Source organism: Sardina pilchardus, chromosome 10, assembly GCF_963854185.1.
Source record: "Sardina pilchardus chromosome 10, fSarPil1.1, whole genome shotgun sequence".
Taxonomy (NCBI): domain Eukaryota; kingdom Metazoa; phylum Chordata; class Actinopteri; order Clupeiformes; family Clupeidae; genus Sardina; species Sardina pilchardus.
Window position 1 is genome coordinate 14,990,282 of NC_085003.1, and position 15,259 is coordinate 15,005,540.

A 15,259-nucleotide genomic window follows, 5' to 3' on the forward strand; every position below is an offset into this window, starting at 1 on the left:
CGTGCCAAGCCTGTGAAGCGCCCTGTGTGACGTGCGACGTGTCGGGGTCCCAGTGCCTCTCCTGTGCGGGCGGCCGCTTCCTGGAGGGCGGCCAGTGCCGAGTCAACTGCTCGCTGGACAGGAGCTACGCCGCCACAGACGGAACATGCCGGCGCTGCGCTCCACACTGCGATGCCTGCACAGACGACAAGACCTGCTCCAGTGAGTTAGAGGATCAGCCCTGTGGTGCTTGTGGGGAATTAATTACATTATCGGGACCTGCGAAATGAAGGCTAACCTGATCATGTAATAATCTTCTGTTAATGCAATACTTTATTACATCATCAGTAAAAAGTTTATTACATTATTATGTTGGGAAGTTATTACATTAACAGGTTGTATTACATTTTCTATGGACTTAAGTGTAGTTTTGTTTATAACATTATCGGGGTTATTACATTATCAGGGATTTATTACTTTATCCGGTTGTACAGGGAGCATGGAGCTCAGCCCTGTAGTGCTTGCAGGGCAAGGCAAAAGGGCCCAACTCTATTGGGAATGTGGGAGCGATGGTGATGTAGCACGTTAGACTAGCACAGCCGGCAACTTTGATTTTGCTACTGTACACGTCCACACCTGCTTTTTGGGGATAGCAGATCACTTGGATTGAATGGAAAGCTATGGAGCTGCTTTCCCCAAAAAGGGACATGGTTTATAGATGCCACTTAGCGAAACACATGAACGGTTCTGTTCGTTTCTTCCTTGGGTCATGTCTGACCTTCCCTGAAAATGTAATCGAAATCTGTCCACTACTTTTTGAGTTATCTTGCTAACAGACAGAGACAAACAAACAAACAAACAGACGCCGGTCCCCGATGAAAACATAACCTCCTTGGCGGAGGTAATAGAGAAAAAGGTTCTTACAACAGTAATAAGTAACTGATGGACACTATCAAATTGATTTGTTTGATTACGGTTGACTCAGTTGCATTTGAAGCCATTGTAAAATCATTATCTTTAGTACTGTTTAGTACTGTTTATTACCACATCAGAACTCAGTGGGCCGTGTCTGAACAAGAAGACAAAGAACGCTCTCAATGGTAGCATATCCGGTAGTCAATCATCTGCATGCCTGGGATTACACATTGCGCTGGCCATCTGTGATTGACAGTATTATTGTGGAATAATTGTCACTGAAGAGCTACTGTACACTCTCTGGCTGAATAAACTTTTCCAGGGATGTTGTTATACATACAGTACAGTAGGCCTAGGCCTAGGTTTTATCATCCAATAAAACTTTATTATTTTAGTTTTATTGGATGATCACTTAGTTCTGATTGAATCATCACAGACTTGGCTTGCTGAAGATTCCAGAAGACAGGCTCCTGACTCTCCTACCCAAACAGCTGTCAAGCTGTAAACTCAATTCAACTTGAATTCATAAACAGCTCTAGTTCTGTATACCCTTTTGTCGGTGAAAGCTGTGTTTAAATGTGCTTTACGAATCAAGTTTTACAAAATCGACTTTTTGCCCTTGAGGGAGTCCCAAGGGAGACTGGAGCCTGCTATTGGTATCTGTACATCGCTTTGGATGAAAATGTGTCAGCTAAATTAATGAACTGATAAATTAATAGATAGATAGATAGATAGATGTGCTTGATCTATCTTGTGGTGCTTTTCGGCCCTCAACAGAGTGCAGTTTCCTGTACCTGCTGCTGGACGGTGTGTGCCACGCCAGCTGCCCAGAGGGCTACTTTGAGGACCTGGACGAGGGCCAGTGTGTGCGCTGCCACCCCAGCTGTGCCACCTGCTCGGGCCCTTTGGCGGACGACTGCGAGACGTGCGCCGCGCCCACGCCCAAGCTCTACGAGGGCACCTGTTCGGAGGAGTGCCCCAACGGCACGTACTTCGAGACGTCCACGCGGGAATGCCAAGGTGGGGTCTTTTACTGTAACATGAAACAACCAACAGAGCAGCACACCACCCTCGAATGACTCGGCTTTCTGACGACGACGATGACAGAGTCAACACGAGGGAGTGATTCATATATATACCTAGCGTTTAATGACTTGAATATCCCATATGTTCTCATATGTAATACTCGTGCCTCTTTGTGTAAACAGCAGGCTTTGTCTGTGTCCAACCGTGTGCGATAAGATGAATACTCTTTCCTATCAAAGGCTGTGTGTTTGCTTATGGTGTGTGTCGTTTCCTTGTGACCGTTACGGCGCTGTCGTCAGAATGCCACCAGACCTGTTCCCGGTGTACGGGGCCCGAGCCCAACCTCTGCACACAGTGCGGCAAGGGCCTGGCCCTGGACCCCAACACTTTGATGTGCGGAGTGACCGGCGACTCAGGCTGCCCGCCCAGGACCTTCCTCCACGCCAACCGCTTCACCTGCCAGGCATGCCACCGACAGTGCCAGTCTTGCCAGGGCCCGGGACCTGCTGACTGCCTGACCTGTGCCCTGCCCAGATACCTCCACAGTAAGGCTATAAGCATTTGCCACCTCTTTGCCATTTCCAGTTCAGAGGAATGCTTGATAGAATCCTTTAGTACAGTAGGCACTCCTCAGTCTCATGTTTAATCTTAAAAGCCAGACCACTCCTTTAGCTTATCCCAGAGAAAACATCAATAATCACAAAATGCCTTCGGGGTTCTGGTTTTGTGAAAATTAAGATTAGGACACCATGAAGAGCTACGGTATGTCGTGTGCCCCACCGATCAAACCAGTTATGGGGAATGTCTGTGCTGTCAAACAGCATGTGCACTATGTGTTCCCTGTGGGGTGCAGGTCTTGTGTGTTGTTACAGTATGCAGTGTGAGTGTGCTCTACTATTGGACACGTGTGTGTGTGTGTGTGTGTGTGTGTGTGTGTGTGTGTGTGTGTGTGTGTGTGTGTGTGCGTGCGGGTGTCGGCATGAGTGTACACTGTACAGCATGCGCATTATGTGTTCCTTGTGGTATGCAGGTCTTGCGTGTTGTTACAGTATGCAGTGTGAGTGTGCTCTACTATTGGACACGTGTGTGTGTGTGTGTGTGTGTGTGTGCGTGCGGGTGTCTGCATGAGTGTACACTGTACAGCATGTGCATTATGTGTTCCTTGTGGTGTGCAGGTCTTGTGTGTTGTTACAGTATGCAGTGTGAGTGTGCTCTACTATTGGACACGTGTGTGTGTGTGTGAGAATGTCATTTCTGTTTCAGGAAATGAGCCAAACCAACGGAGAAAAACTGTAACATGTGCCCTTGTGCCCTCAGATGGCTCGTGTGTAAGTGAGTGCCCGGCGGGCACCTACTCTGCCAGCGAGGAGGCGGACGGCATGGACCTGGGCTTCTGCTCCGCCTGCGACCACGTCTGCTCCACCTGCTCCGGGGCCTCCCCCAGAGACTGCACCTCCTGCTCCCGGGGCTACCTGCGCCTCCTGCACCTCTGCGTCTCCCACTGCCCTACAGGGTGAGACTAGAGAGGAAGGGCTGGACTCAAAGAGCCGCCCGCACCATACAGCACTGTCACACAGTGAGATACCGACTCATTTGTGGTCATATTGGGCAACCTTCTGTTCTAGAGGACTTTATCACCAGGGCACATTAGGTCATGGTCATTCAGCCACAGGCAGCACATGGAGCTGGAGACTCTGAGGGCCAGATGTACGTAGATTTGCAATCGTAACGTTCTTAGCGCCATAGCCAACCCGCAGAAAGCACACGCTACGATACTTCAGTTTACGCCCTATTTATCAATCCTGAAACTCGTTGGGTAATCTGTGCCTTTCTCCGCCCCCTAACGCAATTGGCGAAGGTTAACAACCGAACGACACTTCAATCAAAAGCGCAGTTGAATGAAGTTACTGATGACAACATCATTTAGAGCAGTAGCTTGACTCAAACTAGGCATACTTGTGCACGTAGGCTATGGAAGATTGATCAAATCTAGCAAGTAGGAAAGTTTAAGCGGATGGCGTGAAAGTGAAACTGGGCTACAGTAATTTCCCGCATATAAGCCGCATTGTGTATAAGCCGCAGGACATTATGCAAGGTAAAAGAAACAAAACCATATTAACACCATATGTAAGTAGGCCTAACATGAGGATACTGTGCCTAGTTCATTCAGACAAACACATTGTTTTGTATTTTCAGATAAGTCAATAGGCCCAGCACAGGTTTTTTTGGCCACATCAGCACACATATGGATGTATTGCTTTTAGACAGACAGACAGAAGAAGATATAGATAGACAGACATATAGATAGATAGATAGATAGATAGATAGATACAGTAGATAGATGAGAATAATGAATATACAATAGTGATAGAAATAGTGAAGTGATTTTGGTTCCCTTCTCCTAGGTTCTATGCAGATGGGGACAGCTGTGAAAAATGCCACCGTTCCTGTGATCAGTGTTCTGGTCCTGGACCCGAGTCCTGCCAGGCCTGTACCGCGCCACTGCTAGAACTTCACGGAACCCGGCTCTGCGTGGAACGCTGCCCACAGCGGTTCTACCAGACAGGACAGCGCTGCATCCAGTGTCACACCAGCTGTCAGAGCTGCACAGGTGAGCGGTTCCCAAAGGTCTGTGACAGCGAAAGGTTGTAAGTGCTTGACCTCAACTTGAGCCAATGAAATCACACGTCTCTCTCTCTTGTTTGTGGTACTGTGGAAAGACATTTTCTGAATTACAAATGTGGACTGCCCTTTTCACTTGAATGGTGTTAGTTTAGCAACTCATAGCGGATACATACAGTAGAATTGAAGGGTTAAAGTCCTCACACTGATCCTGTTTCAGGGCTTGGCAGCAGGATGCTTGAGCTCTAGCCAGTTCTAAAACATATGGTCTGGAACTCCCATTGTGGGCAGCTAGGATGTTTGAATTTGGATTCTTTCTCCCAGCCTTCAAACAGACCTGACGCTGATGTGGAGTGTGTGTATTTGAATGTCTTCAGTCATGTTTGTATGTGTGCTTGAGTTTGAGTGTGTGCTCATATTTGATTTGTGTGTGTTTTTATTATCTGTGAGTGCATTTCATGTGATTGTGTGTGTGTGTGTGTGTGTGTATTTTCAGACTCCAACCCTCAGAGCTGTGTGACGTGTGACTGGGGCAGTATCCTGCAGAAGGGTGTGTGCTATCCGCGCTGTGAGGAGAGTCGCTACTTATCCCAGACTGTGAGTTGGTGGTCATTAGAGGTCCAAGCACATGTGCAACATAAAAACGTAAAAATCTGCACACCAAAAAGCTCCTAAAATACTATATATATATATAGATAGATAGATAGATATATAGATATAATATACTGTGTAGGCTATATATACATTACACTAGTTAGTTGTGTCTGCTGATATATTTCCATATAGACGGTTAATCTATGCAAAGTGAGAAATAGACAGAGCCGTGTTGTCAGCAGTGTTGGGAAAGTTCACTTTCTACATGAACTAGTTCAGTTCATCATTCACAAATTTTAAAATGAACTAGTTCAGTTCATAGTTCATCATTCCAAATTATGAACGAAGTTCACAGCTCCAAAAAATGAACTAGTTCAGTTCATTTTTTCAATATGTTGCGAACCATAGCCTACTCTTTCAAAATTGTTGCCATAGCCAGCAAATATTTAATTAGTTTAACATGAAATAGCCATTTTCAGACAGGTTTTACGCACATTCTGCTATAATTGCTTGCCGAATTTCTGACGAGAGCAGAAATTCAGACATGAAGCATGCAAAATGTATACCTCCGTTTGTTCACATCTAATGTAGAATTTCCATGAATTGGGCTTTGGTTCGCTGGGCAGAAATGTGGCCGCGCTGTCAGGAGAGTAGTTTTTACAGAGAGGAGGATACTTGCTGCATTAGCTGCATTTTTTTCCGCGATTGCATGCATAGATAGGCCTATAGCAGCTGTAGCAGCAACATTACGGATACATAGGTCGGCAGCAGGAAAAAATCCGGTAGTATACGGAAATATGAATTCAGACATCTGCCATAGACAAAGAAGCACACTCAACGGTTGGGCAACACTTTGACGGTGTGTTTTTTGCGAAACGAAATTAAAAAAGAGTGAACGTGACGTTCACAGACACCAGAATAAACGCGTTCACGGTATCGTTCATCAGGCAGAAAAGTTCGTTCAGTTCACGTTCACCAAAATTATGAACGAGTTCATGAACTTTCGTTCAATGAACGCGTTCAGGCACAATAGGCCAGTCAATCTAGCTCAAAAAAGGGCCAAAACTTAAACTAATTGCAATAGTAATGGTTCATACTTTTTATTGATCCTTAAACCCTCCTGCATTACAATTAAAAATCTACCCATTTATATTTAGTGGAACATACTTTTATTCAAGGTCAAAGGTAGCAATTTCCAATGCATTTTGCAATTGGGATTTACTACTGGTGAAATGGGTACAATTTTAAACTATAGATATCAAATTGAAACTTTCACAGTTGCTTACTCACATTAAGGCAAATATTTTTTGTATTGCAAGTTTTCTGAAATGTGATGTTTAGATATGCAAATGACACCAGTTTTACCTAAATATGCATTCATACATTTTAAAGTTGAAGAGTTGAATGGACTATCTTGGACATAACCTTTCCTACATGTGCAGCCTATTTGCTGTAATGTAGCCTATTGTATTGACACATTTGATGGCTTAGGATAGCCATATAGCCTACTGTAGGAGATGATTACTTTCTCTTTGGCAAACGCAACATTCATGAATTATATATTTTAAATAGTCGTAGCAGTGTCGTATGGTTTTGTAATGAATGTATTTATAGTATGATGCGTTCTCTCTGCAGAAATAAAGTTTGTTGCGCTTAAATCGCTCTAGTTTACCGCCTTCCTTGATTCTAGCTGTCAAAATGAACAAGGTTCAGCTGGACGTCAGCTGTGGCTCGAGATCACTATTGATCTTTTTTGGACGTATAATGCACCTTCATGTCGTAAATTCTAGGAGCGAGGCCATTAAAAGGAGCGTGATATTTAATTACGCTTATTTCCAGCCGCCACATTTTTCAACACACATTTATTCTTACGCTGGAATTGGAGTGACACGAAAGTTTGATGAATAACACGTGAGCCCCGTCGTAAGATGATTTCTGCGCTCAGATGTACGCTGGTTTCTACGCTCGGCTGATTAATGAGGGCAATTATGTAAGTGAGAAGGGAAGTGTGAAAATTCTTGATGTGGATGTGGTTCATGCACCGTATTCTGCCATCATCCTGTAAAAACCCATCCCACTAACATGTATGTACAGTACACTGGTCATGTTTATGTTAGTAACATTACACAAATAATAACACAAAATGCCAATGCAGACTCAAAGCAAGCACAATAATATACAGTATTCATTTTCAAATTAAATATGAAAATGTTCTAATTAACTATAGGCTACGTGACATAAAAATGTCTAACGTAGAAATGGATTCTACACGAAAAAGTAGGCCTACTATAGAATCAATTGAGAAAAGTTTGATAGTGACCTTAACATATCGTTCTGGGTTATGCCCTGTCTATACAGCTAATAAGGAAACAGAATTATATTTAGACAAGGTGAACTTCTCCCTGCAGAGGAATGTAGAAAGGGGTGCTACAAGGAGAGTAATTTAAACACACTCAAAATCCTACCATCTGCTGATGTCATTGTGGTTCATTCCTTTACAGAAATTTCAAGTTGCTGGCAAACAGATTCCGCATATTTGCGGCAAGGTCATATTTTCAAATGCAAATTATGTTTCTGGTGAATAGGACTGGTTTCTGTGAGCCTTTTGTTCTGTGAACTTGCACAGGCAAACTTGCTCATCACTGAAATACTTTAAAACCGCAGCATTTGACTGGTTTGATCAGTTGGAGCAGTTTCATTTCCCTGTTGTTGAGATTATGAGTTTCAGGCAGACACAACAATCTTGTTTGGGATGTGTTCAATTATTGGGCTATAGGCCCGGTTTCATTTGACATTTCAAGTTCAAGTATTTATTTGCCATTTGCTCAAGTATAGTGCGGAATCGGATCACTCACTCAACATTCATCCACTCATTAGCACCATGAATAAATAACAATAAGATCAATAACAAAATTGCAGAAGTGGTAGATGAGTTAGATGTGTGTGTGTGTGTGTGTGTGTAATCTACATGCATAGTTACAGTTGTGCTGTTAGTCATTTTGCTGTTTTTGCAACATGAGAATTCAACTTCATTGTCAAGTGTTACTCTCATTAGATGTTGTGTGTATTAAAACATATCTCTCTGTTGTGTTATAACAAATGTATAGGGTTCATGCTTGCATGAGCACCTAATTGAGCCGTCTCTCTCCCGGTTATATCCCGAGATTTAATGGGGAAATGTGAGTGTTTACCTTGCACTTGCAGTGATTTGTGTGTGTGTGTGTGTGTGTGTGTGTGTGTGTGTGTGTGTACTGTAAAAAGAAAAACTATACATTGACTTAAAACAGTAGTTTTGAATGAAAGATGCACCGATAGATTGGCTGGTGACCGGAATCGGCCGATTTTCACGTGATCGGCCATGAGCCGGTCAGTCCGACACCTGCCGATTTTATGCCGGTCAAATGCACTCGCATGTAGAATTGCGTGGAATTTACTGAGCGGTCACTTCACTAGGCTACGTAAACAGCGCTCACTGCCCGTCCCTGCCGCTAATTGCGTGCCCACAGCTGAACCACAAGCGCAATGATTGTCAATGATATGGTAGGCCTACGATGGAAGTATCTCAATGCATGTCAAGTCACATAAGGAAGATATTGACCATTAGACAACATATCAATTGAGTTGGCATGCACTGAACTACTTCCATCATACCATATCATTGACAATCATTTGTTCTATAATGTACTTCCATTGAAACGCATTGATTTTGACTTGACTTGATTTCCTCATTTCTGAGGTGATATGAAGTGATATCTAATATTCCCTTTGCATAGGCTTTTTTGTATCCAATAGGCTATAGAAGCAAAATGCAGCAAATATTTTGAAGCTGACTGTACCTATTGTTCAGATTTAGTTTTCTAGAAATATATGCAAATTATTGCATATCTAAGTAAAACTGGTCTCATTTGCATATCTAAACATCACATTTCAGAAAACTTGCAATACAAAAAATGTTTGCCTTAATGTGAGTAAACAACTGTGAAAGTTTCAATTTGATATCTATAGTTTAAAATTTTACCCATTTCACCAGTAGTAAATCCCAATGGCAAAATGCATTGGAAATTGCTACCTTTGACCTTGAAAAAAAGTATGTTCCACTAAATATAAATGGGTAGATTTTTTATATGTTAATTAGATATACCTAGGGATCACAAAAAACTTGGAATGATTACTATTGCAATTAGTTATGGGTCAAACGCTAGATTGACTGGCCTACAAGTTCACAACACTGGTTGTCAGTGCACAATAAGGGAAGTCCATGGAATAATCTTGGATACATTATTTGGTGTATAGCATTTTATGAAATTACGTGATAAAAAAAATAAAAACATGCATTGTAATGAAACTGCATAAACTGCAGGGCTATTCAACTTCATTACCAAGTGGGCCAGACAGGAAAACCTGGGTCTCGGAGAGCCACCACAAATATGGCATTGATCAAATGACTCTATTGTGGCTATAAGAGATAATAAGAGTATCCAGCTACATTTAATACGTTTAGTTAGATATATTCACAAACACTGGATGTGATGGACATTATTCTGAAATGCATCAATAGGCTCTCAAAACAATTCCAAACAGACACAGTGCTTATAGAGCAGGTCCAGATTCTTTGTCAAATGAAACAGAAACAGTGTCATCATGGGATGGAATAATTCCTGACAAATAAGCAGAATTTTAATGCCTCAATCAAATGATGGGCTAACAATCACTAATATCCAATTTGTGATACATTTCATATTTGTAAAACAAACCACAGTAAAACATACTCGACAAACAATAAGCAGCATTTTAATGCCTCAATCAGGTCATCATACGCATCATACGAGTTATGGTCATGGTTATGGTTATGGCATTTAGCAGGCACTTTTGTCCAAAGCAAATCATATTGTTATCCGCTCCCTCTTGTTCACTTGTACAAAAGTGACCGAGGGCTAGGCTACTTTGCGCCTTTGATTTGTAGTGCTACTTAACAGTAAATTCTTTCATTAGCGAAATGCATTCATTGCACAGTAAACGCTTCGGTTTACTTGATGTTGACAGCAATGTAAGCAAACATTGTGTTGGTGGAGGGGATGGAAACAGAGAGACAGGGATAAAGAGGAAGAAGTCAAGAGGGCATGAAAGACAGAGTAAGAGAAAAACAAATTGTGCATAAAGTTCATAAGGTTTATTTCCATTATTAATATAATTATATTATTAGTTGCTTAAAAGAGCATACAGTAGATAGGCTACACTAGAAATACAAAACAAATTAAACAAACCCTACTACCCCTGCTGAAAAAAAAACAGCCTGACCAGCTTAAGGTGATTTGCTGGTCGAAAACATACTCTCAGCTGGTTTACCCGCCTTACAATGGTAATTCAGCTGGTTTTGCTTGTCATACCACCTCAAGCTGGTCATTTTAGTTAGTCTACATTGCTGACCATTTAACACCATTTAACACCAACAATATCAAGCTTGACAAGCTCATATCATGGATTTGTTTCCTGTAATTCCCTCCCCATAATGGATCCCTCCCGTTACCTTGTTTCATTTCATAGTAAGCGACTACAGAAAATTAACATAATCTCAACTGAACGTGTAAACAGAAATACATGTCTGAGAAGCCCATAGTGGGCATATTTATAAAACAGGCAAATGTTTTTTTTTGTTTTAAGTCAAAGAGTCCATTGCGTAGGTGTGATACTTTAATATATAATCCAACAACTAGCTGGGTGGCTGTGAACTTGAACTTAAAATAACATTGTAAAACAGGAGAAGGGTCTTAAGTAAATGTTTAAGCTTATAGTAATAATAATAAACTAGCTTCATCCTCCCAGTGCCAGAAGTCCCACAAAGGTTGTTATGGTTAAGGTTATGACTATTTGGCAGACGCCTTTGTCCAAAGCGACATACAAATAAAAACAATACAATAATTAATTTAAGAGTGAATCAATCATGCCATAACAATAACTATGGCATGGTAAGGCTACATTAAGGAGTATAGCAGTAATAAAATAACAATCCCAATTCAATCAATGGCCTACTGAAAACAAAAGCAATACTATATTATACATAACCAGAATAAGCGCTATAGACTAAGTGCATATTGAACAGATCCCTCTTGAAAGATTCCACCAACATGGAACCACTGATGAAGAGACTCTTGAATTTGACCTAGCATTTATAGCTGCTCGACACAACAGACGCTCATCAGAAGACCACAATGGGCGCTTGGGAATGTACATCTTGATCAATTAATTAAAATAGCAGGGAGCAGATCCAGTCAGTGTCCTATAGACCAAAGTGTAACATTCTTGACAGAGCAGCACTGTAAAAATCCCTCGGTCATCCATCAGACTGACAGTGTGTGTTGTTCTTGTCCAACCCAGGAGTTGTGTGAACCTTGTGACGGCTCCTGCAGGCACTGCTCGGCCGCCGGCCCGCAGAGCTGCCTGACGTGCCATGCCGGTTTCGCCCTCCATGCCATGGATGCCCGCTGTGTCCGCTGCTGCCCAGAGGACATTGGGCAACAGCATGCAGCCCGGGAGGAGGAGCAGGGAGATGAGAAGGACTGCTGTGTGTGTGACCCTGGCACAGGTACACTATACTGTGTGTGTGTGTGTGTGTGTGTGTGTGTGTGTGTGTGTGTGTGTTCGTGCGTGCTTGCGTGCGTGCGCATGTGCATGTTTGTTGAGTCTACCCACATGCATTTGTTCAAAACACATGTCGAACATTTCGAACATTTCATGAATCACATGTGTCATAAGGTGATTCCAGATAGAGATCTGCGCTGGTTTCTCTCGCTGATTGATATATGAGAGCCAATAAACCTTATCTCCTGCAACTCTAGAGATAAGGTTTACTCATGGGTGTCAGTTTGTTGTGATAAGTAATGGGGACAGTAACCATCCACTAACTGTAAATGTGTTTTGAAAAGCGGTAGGGACAATGGCCTCATTCACCAAAATATGATAATAAATAACAATAGATTGAAATGACAGATGCATATTTTATCATTATACACAGCCCTGCAGTATGGTGCCCTTTGATGGGGATTGACAGGGCTTTTAACTATGCTAATTAAGAACTTAAGAAATGGGATTCAGCATTATACGAACGAAACAGCAAACAGGTTTAAAAACACCTTACTGAATCTGCTTTCGAGTTTTTGTAGGAAATTCGCAGGAAAAAGATTCAGTAGCTAAGTGCACCAAAAGTGTACCAAATGACACACTTGTAACCGGAGGGTTGCCGGTTCGATCCCCGACCAGTCCACGGCTGAAGTGCCCTTGAGCAAGGCACCTAACCCCTCACTACTCCCCGAGCGCCGCTGTTGGACAGGCAGCTCACTGCTCTGGGTTAGTGTGCGTCACCTCACTGTGTATTCACTGTGTGCTGTGTGTGTTCACTAATTCACGAATTGGGATAAATGCAGAGACCGAATTTCCCTCCCAGGATCAAAAACGTATATTATACTATACTATTATGACAACAGTCATAAACATCAATAATGTGTCGTTAATGTGCATGACGTGTCATGTCATTCTTTTGACGGTTACATGTCACCCAAGTATTACCCAATCTTCTCTCTCTACATTTAGGCTTTGGCTGTGGGGCCTAGCAAAATGTGCAGTAGAGAAGTGGTCTACTGTTGTTACCATGCCATACCTTGTCTTGGTTAATATTAGTTTGCGTAACCTGTGTTGTGTGGAGTCGAGCGTGCTAACAATCGAGCTAAAAGCCCTGGCTACTAGCTTTTATGCCAGCAGCACACACACACACACACACACACACACACACACACACACAAACACACTCTAAAAGCCCAGGCTACTAGCTTTTACGCCAGCAGTACTCCTGAGGTGTCAGGGAGTGAGGATTACCAATATTTCACACACACAGCTAAGCTAGGTGACATCTGTTACACTAGCACCTAGAGAGCCCAGCAACTAAACGCAGGTTTTAGTGAAATACTATAAGAATAGTGTTATTCTTCAGGAAATGTGCTGCATCATGGACTGTCTGTTGTCTGCTGTCATGGAGATGTCCGTTGACAATGCCACCGTCTTGGTTGACACACCGGGCTAGAACTTAATCCTATGATTTAAAAAATATGATTTACTTGAAGTTCAACATGCTTGCTATTCTTCTAACCATACCATTACTCAGGGTGTGTGTGTGTGTGTGTGTGTGTGTGTGTGTGTGTGTGTGTGTGTGTGTGTCTGTAGGAAAAAGTTCAAGGTCATGGTACATTAACTACACTAGTGCAGTGCCCGTGCAAACAATGTTTTCCAAGAAACTTGTTGCCCAATTACGTTGATGCAGGTACATCATGTTGAATTGTCAATGATGTAGAATCAGGCCCGTGCAGTTAGTAGAGCTTTTTACTCACTTTTCGAAGTAAAAAAATGAAGGGGAAAGGCGTTTGAGTTGCAGCTAATGACCATATTAGACACATTACATACCCGTGCGTTTTTGCTGTTGTTGGGAAATGATAAAGTTAACCGCATGACCATAGCCATGCCAGTGCTATTAACTCACAAGTGATGTTTGAATGAATGTTATGCCCATAGCCGATGTCTATATAGAGTCAAGAGCGGCTGTTTGAAATGCAAATTTTAACAGAGTGCCACCGACGTGTGTGTGTCAGCATATTGTTGCAAGATCAGCAACCTCATATTAGGCGTCACATCATAAGTCCTTTGAATGGTCAGAGATTTTGAGTCCATCCAATTAAGCCGGGAGGACCGGGAGTGACGTTAGGCTGCTATGTTACAGGGTGAGTGACACACAGACCGACGTTCCTTGCAATTGGTTATGGTTATGGTTATGGTAATGGTTATTTAGCAGACGCCTTTGTCCAAAGCGACATACAAATAAATAACAATACAAATTAAATTAACAGTGAACAATTACAAAATAGGCAGAATAGTAATATTATATTATCAGTAAAACAATAATTTTAAGCACTAACCTAATGAGAAATAAAACAGTGAAATGAGAATAGCAATCAAATAAGTCACTCAGTTAATTATATAAACTGCTCACAAAAAGTAAGGAAACTTGACTTTGGCCCATTATATCTCCCTTTTAGTAATACCAACCAGTAAAGTGTTTCATATCATTTTTATCGTTGATTTGTCACCTTTACAATGAGGTATAGCTTGTAAGCATAGGGCAATCATGGAATGAGCAACACAAGCAAACGTGTAAGTAGTGCCAACGAAAAATGTGCCAAAATGGCCTGTTATGCTGTTGGAATTCACCTTTGTTACTTCAAGCATTGACGATTGCACTCTCCCACAGAAATGAGGTAAACAAAACATGTTAGGCATACATTTGTTCATTTTATACTCAGTGTCAGGGTCCTCAGTAGCGTGTAGAGGATCATGCTGGTCACCAACCTGGCTACATTCTGCTGTGGGATGGCATTCCATTCCTCGATAAGGATCTGTTGTAAGTCAGCCAACCTGGTTTTGTTGGTGACTCTGGCACGTACAGCATGCCCAAGCTGATCCCACAAGTGTTCACAGCAGGCCATTAGATCCTCTCCACTCCCAAATTCTGGAGGTACTCTCTGATGATCCCAGCTCTATGGGGGCGAGCGTTGTCATCCTGGAGGATGGCAATTGGTCCCATATTCTGGAGATATGGAATTGCCACTGGCTCCAGAATCTCATCCCAGTATCTAACTGCATGATGATTGCCTTCAATGATAACAAGGTCTGTCTTTCGAGTTAGGGAGATGTCACCCCACAGCAGAATGTAGCCAGGTTGGTGACCTGCATGAGAAGAAGGTGCCAAGCTGTTGTGGCTGCATATGGATCCTCTACACGCTACTGAGGACCCTGACACTGAGTGTAAAATGAACAAATGTATGCCTAACATGTTTTGTTTTCCTCATTTCTGTGGGAGAGTGCAATCGTCAATGCTTGAAGTAACAAAGGTGAATTCCAACAGCATAACAGGCCATTTTGGCACATTTTTCGTTGGCACTACTTACACGTTTGCTTGTGTTGCTCATTCCATGATTGCCCTATGCTTACAAGCTATACCTCATTGTAAAGGTGACAAATCAACGATAAAAATGATATGAAACACTTTACTGGTTGGTATTACTAAAGGGAAGATATAATG

The 15,259-nt window shown here is 42.3% G+C and overlaps 1 protein-coding gene across 1 annotated transcript in view; it reads left to right on the top strand.

Annotated features, from left to right (window-relative positions):
- The window catches only part of LOC134094284 (proprotein convertase subtilisin/kexin type 5), a 56,835-nt gene that overhangs the window by 29,424 nt on the left and 12,152 nt on the right, over positions 1–15,259 (top strand). The window contains exons 9-15 of the mRNA XM_062547760.1: positions 1–201; positions 1,672–1,914; positions 2,220–2,465; positions 3,238–3,433; positions 4,326–4,531; positions 5,039–5,139; positions 11,512–11,719. The exon at positions 1–201 is cut by the window's left edge and continues 26 nt beyond it. Of these exons, the coding sequence (XP_062403744.1) occupies positions 1–201; positions 1,672–1,914; positions 2,220–2,465; positions 3,238–3,433; positions 4,326–4,531; positions 5,039–5,139; positions 11,512–11,719 (1,401 nt within the window). The remainder of the gene's footprint in view (positions 202–1,671; positions 1,915–2,219; positions 2,466–3,237; positions 3,434–4,325; positions 4,532–5,038; positions 5,140–11,511; positions 11,720–15,259) is intronic.